The sequence below is a fragment of the Phragmites australis genome, chromosome 2 (genome assembly GCF_958298935.1).
Source record: "Phragmites australis chromosome 2, lpPhrAust1.1, whole genome shotgun sequence".
NCBI classification, from domain to species: Eukaryota; Viridiplantae; Streptophyta; class Magnoliopsida; order Poales; family Poaceae; genus Phragmites; species Phragmites australis.
The window spans coordinates 40,026,718-40,038,676 of NC_084922.1; the positions used below are offsets into that span (position 1 = coordinate 40,026,718).

The 11,959-nt window shown below is 46.6% G+C and overlaps 1 protein-coding gene across 1 annotated transcript; it reads right to left on the reverse strand.

Moving 5' to 3' along the window:
- Positions 1-6,799: 6,799 nt before the first annotated feature.
- LOC133908826 (probable xyloglucan glycosyltransferase 1) lies at positions 6,800-11,719 on the reverse strand. Its single transcript, XM_062351000.1, has 6 exons — positions 11,274-11,719; positions 10,310-11,089; positions 9,186-9,494; positions 8,806-9,096; positions 8,596-8,709; positions 6,800-7,785 (listed from the first exon to the last, which is right to left on the reverse strand). Exons 2-6 carry the CDS (start codon positions 11,000-11,002, stop codon positions 7,162-7,164), a joined length of 2,031 nt encoding a protein of 676 aa, XP_062206984.1. The 5' UTR covers positions 11,003-11,089; positions 11,274-11,719; the 3' UTR covers positions 6,800-7,161.
- Between the last annotated feature and the right edge of the window lie 240 nt (positions 11,720-11,959).

An 11,959-nucleotide genomic window follows, 5' to 3' on the forward strand; every position in this document is an offset into this window, starting at 1 on the left:
AATTTGGGCAATGAGCAATCGAAGACTAAATATACGGTTGTAACTTGATATAAACACGATCACCCATTGCAAAAACCCGCTTAGTTTGATGCTAAATATTCGGTAGAAGGCATGCCTGGTTTGCGCGATAAGGCATCAGCTACCTTGTTGAACTGTCCTTGGTGATACTGAATTGTGTAACTGGGGCCCAATAATTTGGTAAATGCTTTGTGTTGAATAAGAGTGTGTAATCGTTGCTCCGAAAGATGAATTAAGCTTTTGTGGTCAGTGTGGATGGTGAATTCCGCATGCTGAAGGTATGGACATCAGTGATCAATAGCCATCAAAAGAGCTAAATACTCCTTCTCATAGACCGACATACCTTGATTCTTCAGACACAAAACTCGACTGAGAAAAGAAATGGGATGTCCCTCCTGCATCGGTTCCTTTGTCACTTGCATCGGTTTCAATCACAAAATGCTTCTAAAAGTTGGGCAAAGTGAGCACTAGTGCATTGGTCAGTTTAGTCTTTAGTTCATGAAAGGCCGCTGACTCCACTATAGTCTAAACCAAAATCGATTGTTTCTACAACAAATCTGTTAACGGTTTACTGATCATTCCATAATCTCGCACAAACTTGTAGTAATACCCCGCCAAAACCAAAAAGCTTGGCAATTCCTTGACATTCATCGGTGTTGGCCAACTGCGGACCTCCTCGATCTTATCTCCGGGCAACAATACATCAGCTGAAATGAGTAGCAAATGTACACTTCGATAAATTCACCTTCAGACCATGCTTGTGGAGAAGATCAAAGACAACTTTGGTGTGTTGTTCGTGTAGAGACAAAGAAGCATTGTAAATCAAAATGTCATCGATGAAGACCAACACACAAACCCGGAGAAGAAGAGCAAGAATTTCATTCATTGTGCTTTGGAACGTCGCTGGAGCATTATAGAGACCAAACAACATCACTCAAAACTCAAAATGGTCGTGATGCGTCTGAAATGCAATTTTGAACTCATCTTGCTCGTTTAACTGGAATTGGTGATATCCCGCATGTAGATCCAACTTAGTGAACCAATGGGTTGTAGTCAATTCATTAAGAAGTTCGTGGATAATGGGCAGTGGATACTTGTTTTTGACAGTCATTGCGTTGAGATGTAAAAAATCCACGCAAAAGCGCCATGACCCATCCTTTTTCTTGACTAACAACACGGGTGAAGAAAACGGATTGGAACTGTGTCGAATAAGACCAACTTTCAACATGTCAGACACTTGGTGCTCAATTTTTTATTTTTGGGCTGGAGTATAGCGATAGGGACGAATACTGAGCAATTTAGAACCTTGCAAAAGAGTATTGTGGCGATCCCATGACCGGTGGGGTGGTAATGCAGTAGGTTCTTCAAAGATTGTGGTGTATTGTCAGATGCTATTGAATACTAGGAGTTATTTGATCTGGTACTGACATTGCACCACTATCCCCGCTGAAATGAATTATGTGTTGAATGGCATTCTGCTACAATAGTTGCTGTAATTGAACTCCTAACAAAGCTGAACATTGGAGTAACTTTGGTCGAATGCCTTGTAAAGAAACCAGAGATCCCTAATAAGTAAACCACAAATGTTTGTTCCTCCATTCAGTAACCATGGGATCATGCTGCTCGAGCCATTCCATTCCCAACACCACATCGTAACAACCGAGTTTTAGAACTCTAAAATTGGTACTGAAGGACAAGCCCTGCACCCACCATTCATAGTTGGTCAATTCTATAGTATAGGTTAACACACCACCGTCAGCTATTCGCACTGAACCAGGAGGAATTTCAGTCGGCTGTTGTTGTAACTGAATGACCAACTGTTCATTAATAAAATTGTGTGAGCTACCGGAATCCACAAGGATTAGAACCTCCTTATCCTCAATCATACCACAAAGTCTGACTGTCCAAGGTCCTTCAGTTCCCTGAACTGCAATCTTCGATATAGTCATCAGAGTGTCCTCCTCAATTTCAACTTCTGAAAACCCATCACTCTTCACTTCAAAATTCTACAGTAAATCTAACAATTCTTCAACGACATGTATTTGCACTTGAGAGGCACACTAATGATTATGGCTCTACCATTCATTGCACTTGAAACATAATCCATGAGCACGGTGATAAGCCCATAGAGTAGTTGAAAGGACCAATGACGTCCTAAGAGGGGGTGAATTAGGACATCTAAAACTTATCAGCTCCAAAAACTTCACAAGATAAACCTATTTCAATTTCTATTCAAATGTGCTCTAGATTTATCTAGTGTGTCTACTCGTACCGTTCAAAAGGTTTGCAACCTATAGTCAATCCTAGTAAGATACTCTAGAAAGGCAAACATGCGATGACAGATTGTAAGTATGTAAATGCGAAAACGTAAATATGGTAGAAAAAGCAAACTCGGCACAAGAGATTTTTATCTCATGATATCGATAGCATAAACACCATCCTAGTCCACGTTGGAGTAGCTACTAAGGATATTGCTCCCGGACGGTACCCAGTCATGACCCTTGAGCCACCTAGACCTCAAGTAGGTTGAGCCATCAAGCCATCAAGGTAAGACCTCATCATAAGCCTCTCTTCTAGTCACTTGCCGCCATCTTCACTTCAAAGTTTGAGTGACCAAGGCAAGGGTGTCCGTATCCCCGTACAAACGTCTTGCCGCCGCTTCACACCAAGTCGGATGGTCAACAAGCATGAGTCACCAAGTCTCACAGTGCCGACGAGTCACCAAGACTCCAAGGTGCCAACTTACCACTTGGTACAATGTAGGATCACTCCTCGATCCCCTCTCTAGGCAGAAATACCTAGCAATAAATCTCTCTAGGCCTAATAGTACTAATCACTTCTTAATTTTGTGCTTAATTACCTTGGATGATCACTTTTAGCACTTTGGTGCCTTAGATGTCTTCTCAGGTGTATATGAGTTTATCTGGATTCCTGCCCATTCAAATGGCCAAGTGGAGGGGTATTTATAGCCTTAATCTCGCGAACTAGCCGTTGCTCCAATGGCTCAAATAAACTGTAAACACCAGATAATCCAGCGTCAACAGCAGTACAAACACCGGACCAACCTATGTGTACAACAATAGTAACTAGCCATTGAAACCTCACTTAGACTCATTTGTGAACACCAGATGTTCCGGTGTAACATTAAACTCCATCACCGAACTATCCGGTGTGTATACTTGAGTCGACCGAGCCACTTCTCACTATGCATTTGCCTAGCGTGTATAATCATCTGATCACCAGATCATCTGGCGTGTATAACCACACCATACAAGCCGTTGCACCATCTCTTGGAAAATGCTCCGGTAAAGCCTCCGGTGTATACTCCTTTTCATTGTAGGACCATCCGGCGTTCAAAACTCCTTCTATACCGAAATACTGCTCCTAGAAAATGCTCCGACGTGTATACCTTGTTGAGCACCGGACCATCCGCTGTAGTCTTTAATTTTCTCTTCTAAGTTGAAAACACTCCGGCGTGTACATTTTACTGAGCATTGGACCATCCGGTGAGTGCAACCTTTTCTAAACTCGTCCAATTCAAACTTTCTTGAGTTCCGCTTCGGTAGCTTCTACATGTATTGCATCCATAAGACCTACTAACGTATATACTTAACAAACATGTTAGTCTCATTGACTATGTTGTCATTAATTACTAAAATCACATACATACCCTAAAAGGGTCATGTTCACTACAATAGCGAGGCGATCCTTTGTCAGTTTTGAACCAAGGGCACAAGCACTTTCAGTACCATGTCTATCCATTGCCAAAGCATCCATGAACAATCTCACAAGTGTGGTGGCCGCAAGTGTGGTCACCACAGGAGCGGTCCATGTTGGCAGCCGCGATGAAATCAGAATTCCATTGATCCGTTCCCCACACTGACGGCCATGAACAGACATGTTTTCTTGTAATGTAGCCAGTGAACATGCAGTGTCCAAATCTTTCAGTCGATGTAACATGATTGCAGCCCGAATGTCATCCCTCAAACCATCGATGAACCTTTGTTGTGAAAAACACCATGTCAAAAGCTAGATTATGTGCCAAAATATGATGCATGAGGGGCTCAAACTTTTCTCGGTACTCAACCACTGATTGAGTTTGTTGGATTTCAAATAGCTGCCTAATCTGATCTTCATATTGCTCTTTGCCAAACCTCTCCAATAATTTGATACAGAAATCCTCCCGCACCACAGCTCAATTATGTCCCTGAATCCAGGTGGCAGTGGTCCCGACAAAATGACACGCCGTAATTCGAACCCATTGCTCCCTTGGCACCAAATAGAGATCAAAATAATACTCACAAAAATTCCTCTACAAATGAGGTTGAGTACCATCAAAGCAAAGGAACTCGAGTTTAAAATGTTGTCCAACATGCATGGTAGAAGAATCGGAAAAGGCCGAGAAATTGGTTTGAATGAAACACTCATCAACAAAATGAGGATCGGGTGAGTTTGCGCACCTGTGACCAAAGGTGGCGCGTAGGTGGTCACACACCCAGGAGCCAACCTTCGGTGGTCGTGGAGATCGCGGTAGCCATTTGGCCCTCTATGTCCTTCTCGGGGAGGCACTCCAAGCACGCCCATCCCTGAGAGGTGACCTGAACCAGCCCTTTCACCCGTAGTCAGAGATGCCATGTCGATCCTCGTCCAGCGGCTTCATGAACTGATGAAGCTGAGTGATCTCCCCCTCCATGTCCTCCAAGTGATGTTGTCTCCTCGACGTATACCTAGGCTTCAGATACAGATTGGCTTCGTCTTCCTTTGATGATGCCAAATTGAGCTATGAGGATTGCTCACCCACGCAACTCCTGACTAAACCGGGTAAACACCGCTCGGGTGGTGAGGCTCTAGATACCAATTGTTACGGACCTGCTAGGGGAAGGTAGGAGTAGAAGCTTCTAGAAGGTTCTAGAATGAGAAAGGGGTGAGAGGAGGAAGAAGATGTCTCGAGTCACGCCAGAGGGACGTGTTTGCCACGAAATGGTCAGTCACATCCAACCTGTCACTGTTCTCGTTCGGCACGGCTTGTATACTCATCGGCCTCTAAGTTACAATGCACGCCAACATATTACCAGCCACTCACTCGTCTCTCCCTGTCCTATGGGCCTCTCCTCCTCCGTTACGATCTTCTCTGTTACCTCTGGCTGTTCCTGTTGCGCCAAGGTCCTGATATCACCTTCCCCAGATCTAGGAACATAGTAGTCTCTTTCTGGCTTTCCCTTTCCCGACTACTATCGTCGTGCTCCCTACAACCCCTCCTTTCTCCCCACCTCCTTTTACCGATCCCAGTCACCTCCTGCTCATCCTACTTGCAGAAGCGTTGCTGCCTACGTGCCCTACCTCCGTCAGATTTGGATTTTTTTTAAGTAGAACATTTGGTTTCTATTCTTGGAACTTTTGAATAAAATGGGTGGAACAATTGGTTTTAATCGCCGAAACATTTGATTTTTAGTGTTTGGGGTTGTTGAAGAGGCTCGTCGGCATTAGGGATGACACCAACAAGCGGCAGAAAGGCGGGGTACAACAGCGGCATTGTTGGAGCGACGTTAGGGCTAAGGCTTCAGCTGTCCAACCTTTGGGCCAGCGTGGGTCGATACGTTACGGTTGAGTGAACTTTTTTAATTCTATATTTTTTTAAAAATTGTAAATATATGCACCCGTTTTTAACAATTACTAATCTAGAGTCCTGCCTTTTTTAATTTTATATTTTTTTTAACAACGGACGACAACAGTTAAGATTTGTAATTTTTTTAAAACGGGCAACAGGAGAGGGTGGTGCAGGTTCCATGGCCCTCGTGGTCGGTATGGACGGCCGCCTCGGCGCGTGTTCTCTTCGCCGTGTTCACCTCTCCCTTGCTCTGCCTCCGTCCTCGTCGTGGCGCAAGCTGGACGCCGGCGCCGAGCCCCGGGTCGTCATGCGCAGTCTCGCTTCACCCGATCGTGCGGCGCATCAGAACATATGATATGATGATTGGATCGATGGGTCGAAAATTTTGATCTTGCTTTTGATGGCTCGGAGCATGGCATGACACTGCCTGCAGCCGCGCGTTGCGCTTTGAGCTCGACCGCCCGCGGCCAGCCTGACGGCGCATCGACGACGCCGAGCATGCAGGTGCCCCGTGCACTTCAGCCACACCCATCCGCGAGGAGCCGTTGCCTTGCCGTCCTCCGCTCTGCAAGCCGTCCTCCGCGCGAGCGCCGTCTCTCTGACTCTGTTACCACGTACCACGCTCCGGAACAGAACGAGCAACCAGAGCAAGCGGCCTTCCATTCAACCAGGATAACGAAGCAGAAAAGCACAAATATTACTAGCATGATCGAATAAAGCCGCCAGTTTGTAAAGCTATCCTATTTAATACAACGGATAATTCTCCTGCCGGTTTCCTTTAAAATAAAAAGTTTGTAAAGCTATAGCCCGATAGAAGTAGCATGTTAAACTGCAAACCCAAGAGAACATATCAACATCATCTTGACATAAGCGACAGAGCCCCGGTACTTAAAGCTTCTGAATTGTCCTTTTCAAGGACGGTGATACAAGGCCGAACACTTAAGACTCTGAATAATGCAGATGGGGAAGCCAAAAACAGTTGTTGCTCATACTTCGAAGAGGTTGAATATCCTCCCATAAATCACACTTGTGCTCTTGCATTCACAAATGGCAGTCATTTACAAAATAAGTTTAACTCTCGATGCACCAATGCAGAACATATTCCCTGTGCCGGGTTCTCAGTGCTATCTTCTACCCACAAGTGGGTGTACAACCAACGAACAAGTATCATAGTATCAGTAATTCAGTATGCGTTCGTAGCAAGTGGCCAAAGTACATGGAAAACTACAGTATATCCCTTTGAAGGTAAATGTAGAGTAAGCAAAAAAGAACCCATCTAACCACTGAAGATTCTTACAAAAGAATTCGACCTCCAAGACTACTCACAGACCCAGTTCCCAACTCCCAAGTCATATATCTACAATTCCACATTTCAGTGTCTGACGAACTATAACCCCCAATAAGTGGGACCAAATCTTCTCGTGTAGTCGTGTATGCATCAAATCATGTACTGTTCTTCCCTTTACCAGAAGTGCTCTTTGATGGCTTTACCCCCCTCACAGCAAAAAGAAATCCATCACGTTCCTTGTATTGTATCACTCGACTTGCTCGCCGATTAGATCGAGACCAACGACCAAGAATGAGACCCCTTGGAACAGAAGGAAGTAGAAATGTATGCCTTGCACCGAAAGCAGGCTGCGAGCTGCTGCTGTTAAGAGAAGGAAGGAGAGTGCTAGTTCCTTCCTGTATATCCTATTGTGTCTCTTCTTTTTGGAATCCTTTTTGAGATGAGACTCCTCCCTCGCTAGGGAGTCGAGATTGGGTGCAGACCCTACTCTCTGTTGCTTAGACTGCTTCTCGACAAGGGCAACAAGATCTCCCTCGGAAGAACGGCCTGATTTCTTGGTGACAACCCACTCATAGGCACTCCCGAGCTGGAACAAGCCAGAAATCATGGCGTTGAATTTTGTTACTGACATCGTATTCTCAAATAGAAGATAGGGAACAATAAACGGAAAGGATTTGGGGGCTGGGAGGATGTTCAGTAAGGACATGGTTGCCGGAATGTAGCACACAACCCAAGCAGGGAGCTCAGCTTCAGGAATAAACATTGTCATGGGAAGGATGATGCAGAAAAGAGTGAAGGAGTAGAAGGGTAAAATAAGTTTGCGAAGGAGAAAGAAAAGAAATATGAGGTTGAACTTCTTCCAAAATCCAATCTGCAGCAAAGGAAAGAAAGTCAGCCCCAGCCCAATGAACCCAAGAAAAAATTAGGTCAAAAATTTGGAAAGAAAACATACTGATCAAATGCTGAACATATAATGATAGAGAGCAACTATGCATTTTTTTTGCTACAAATGGCATAAAGGCTATTCTAAGAATCGAGTCCCACAGACCAAAGAAACGTAGACACAAGTGCTTGAACAGTTACTGATCCGCTTTGTATTTCAATGTTAGTTTCTTCGATACAAGTGTATTGCACACAGGCCCGGTTTATTTGCACATTACTTCAATTAACCCAGGCTTTTAGGAAAATTTTGACTAGATGGACTTCACTACAACTTTTAAAAAATGGGCAGGCAATACAAAAATGACGAGCCTCAAAAGGAGTGGAAAACAGTAAACCAGCATATGCCAAATTGGAAGTCCAGTTGTGTGTTAAAAACAGAACAAGAAAATAACCGACAGTGGCATATGATACAATATACCCAAAATAATTTCTTTTCCTCTATCTCTTTTCTGCTTCTGCGGCATAACTCAAGGTTTCAAATAAGTGCTTAAAATTACGAGGGATCAAAATAAGAATCATGGAAGGTTCAGGTCATATAAGGAACCCATTCAGTCTCTAGAAATCCATTTTCATAGTCCACCATGCTAAATTATTACAGTGAGTGTAGCTGAAATATTCTCAACGGGTAGAAAAGGATGAATGGATGATCCTAAACCATGTGTCAAAAGGGATCCTTAGAATTTGATACGATGATGAGCAATCCAAATTTCAGAATATGCATACAAGAAAAGGTCCATACCTTTGATTTAATAATATCTACAAAGCAGAGTCTAAACAACTGCATGGGACCAGAATGCCATCGATGTTGCTGCTTTCGGTATGCTTCATATGACTCTGGCAATTCACATTGGCACTGAAAGGATAATCGTGTAACACAACTTTAATTGTAATTACAAGTCTGAACACAATATAAAATATTCATAAAGCACAACGAAATTTATGCAAGTACCTCAACATCGTTAAGGAACAGAAACTTCCAGCCCTTGAGGTGTGCTCGGACAGCAATATCCATGTCCTCCACTGTCGTCCTCTCCATCCACCCACCAGAATCCTCAAGTGCCTTTATTCTCCACACTCCAGCGGTTCCATTGAACCCAAAGAAATTGAGGAAGATACCATTAACCTGCTGCTCCACCTCAAAGTGGAAGCACAGGTTTATGTTTTGCAGTCTAGTTAACAAGTTCTCGTCCTTGTTCACAAATGACCACCTTACCTGAACTAATCCAACATCTTCATTGCCCTGGAAGTCCCACACACAGCGAGTCAAGACAATAGAATTCGCACAGAATCATCCTTAATGAAAATGTAAGCAAAAAATGTCCGGGAAACCTTGAAATGGGGCACAGTTCGCTTCAGGAAGTCTGGTTGGGGTTGAAAGTCAGCATCAAAGATAACAACAAACTCGTAATCTTTTACATAGCTGCAGTTCATGGCTGACTTGAGATTTCCAGCCTTGTAGCCATCACGGATCACCCGATGTCGGTATAATATGCAAACGCCCTCACGTTGCCACTTCTCCACCTCCTCCTTAATAAGAGCTGACGTGGCAGCATCATCAGAATCGTCCAGCACCTGCACCAAGAAGTTTGACCTTGGCCAGTCCAGACTGCAAACAGCGCCAATGGATTGCTGGTACACCTGCAAACATATAAACGAAGGAACGAGAAATTTGGTTAGAGTTCCTATATAATTGCACAGATTATTTGATTAGTCAATATTTCCCTTCTTTAGGATTGTCTACAATGAATCTAATCTTAGCCTATTCAGAAGTACTACGCTGATTGAGTAACCCTTCCTTTTAATAGTTTCCCCCTCCAAGCAGGGTCAGTACAATGTCTGATCCTCCTGATAATTTCACCTTACTAAATGACATGATAACAATATCTAAATTAAACAGTCTAAAATGTATTTCGGAGTAAAAAGATACAAAACTAGGCAGACATAAGTGAGCTCTAGAATCACTGGAGCTCCCAACCCAAAACTGAATCTTTCTCTTCTTTATCCAAAAACTCCAACCCAAAATCGATTCTTGAACCAACCGGACACTTAGTAACAGAAAGACCCACACCAAAATGTCGTAGTAACCATCTATAGTACTTTTGCAGTTGTCAGCCAGAAATCGGAAGTAACCATCTATAGTACTTTTGCAGTTGTCAGCCAGAAATCGAAACCGTTTCGTTCCATTTTTTAAGCATAACTCCAATCCCCAAATAACATCTAGAACCCTATATTTTGCGTTAGTGGCACTACAACCAAGATTCCCCAATCTACCCTATCCTATCCACCACCCAATGAGTCCCCCCAATTGCAGCTCAAAAACCGAATCCTTCGATCTCTGCAACCACCAATGCGGCCAGGCAACTCAACGCCCAATCACAAAATGAGACCTTGAGCAAATCCCAACACAGAAATCAAGCAGAGAATCGAAATTTTTGTTTGCTTTTCCAGCTCACCTCCTTCTCATTGCACATAGGAATCTGCACGAGCACCATGGGGAACTCCTCGGCGGCGGCCTCGACGTCGTCCGACGCTTTGCCGCCGGCCTTGGGCACAGGCTTGATTCCCTTGAGCTTGATCCAGAGGCAACCGAGGCACAGGATGAGGCGGTCGGCGCTCTGGAACAAGAACAGCACGACGCACGCGTTGGCCAGGAACTGCAGCGCTGGCGCGAGGTACTCGAGTCGGACGCGCACCCAGGACGCGTACGCAGCAGCGAAGAGCCCCTCGACGGCGAGCAGGTCGGGGACGTCGACGGCGAGGTGCCAGCCCTGGAGGTGCGCGGCGACGTCGATGGCGAGGAGGAGCATGGACAGGACGACGAAGGCGCGGAGGCAGCCGTAGAACCTGGTGCGCAGGACCGGGCTCTCCCCGAGCGGGGCGTCGGAGTCAGTCCGCCCGGTAGCCACCCGCCTCCGCGCGGCGGCCGCCACGGAGAGCGCGGCGGAGGCCGCGCCCGTAAGCTTCCCCGCGGCGCGGTGCGCCTTGAGCAGCAACACCCACGTGATCTGGCGCGCGTTTTTGCCGCGCCCCGCCTTACCCCCCGCCGACGCCTCCGACTCCGGGACGGCCCAGTCCGGGCTCTCCATCTTCACCACCACCGACGTCCCGCCCCCTCCCCGCGCCTCCCGCCCCCACCACGGCGCCATTGCCACCTCGCGGCACAACCCACCTCAAACGCCGCCGGTTCTTGGCTTTGGCTCCCCCACGTCACCTCACCTCATCAACGAAACCATCTGTGGCCGAGGTGGACAACGCAGACACACGGGGACAGAGGTGGGAGGCAAAGATTAATACGAGCGGAGAAGGAAATGCTGATGAGGTAGGAGGAGGCGGCCGGCCGGACACGACCCCACGAAGCGAAGCGGAGCGCGCGCACGAGGAGAGGGAGAGCAGGTAGCAGCGGAAGAGAGAGCTCACCACGTCGCGACGGGGATCCAATCCGCCTCAGCTCGGACATATCCAACTTTTATGAACCCATGATTACTGCGACCACTACCTCCTAATTAAAAAAAACCCAACTTTTTCTTTCCTTTTTTCTGGTTTCGCTCCGCTTTTGCTTAGAGCAAGCACGGGAGGAAAGGACGGTCTTTATGCCGCGCGCTCGAGCTAATCAGCTCAATCGGTTAGCTAATCCACCGGGAGGAAGAGTAATCAACCGAGGAAGAACGGTGCTCTCGGGATCCGGCAAATGTCAGCTCGGCAGTCAGGCGCTTCCTCTCCTTGTCTCCGCTCAGCTCGGCGCGGCCAACGACAACGACAGCATGCAACGCAACGAACCAATCAACCACACCGGCAGCGACGGGACACGTGAGGTGCAGGCGAATGATTCGTTGCGTGGAGCCGGGACGGGGGCTGTCGGTGGCGACCCAACCCAACCCCGGCCGGCAGCTCGTAACTGATGACTGCGCGGCACGATGCTTACGGCCACGGTTGTCACCAACCGCCGTTTACCTGTCCAGGAAAACGCGGGGACCCTGCCCGGCTGCTCGGGTCCGCGGCTGTGCCGGCTCCCGGAGGCCGGACGGGCGTGCAGCACGCGTCGTGCTCGCTGCTCCGGCCTTTCGAGCGAGCAGACGCATCGGCAGTTCGGCACTTCACGTGCT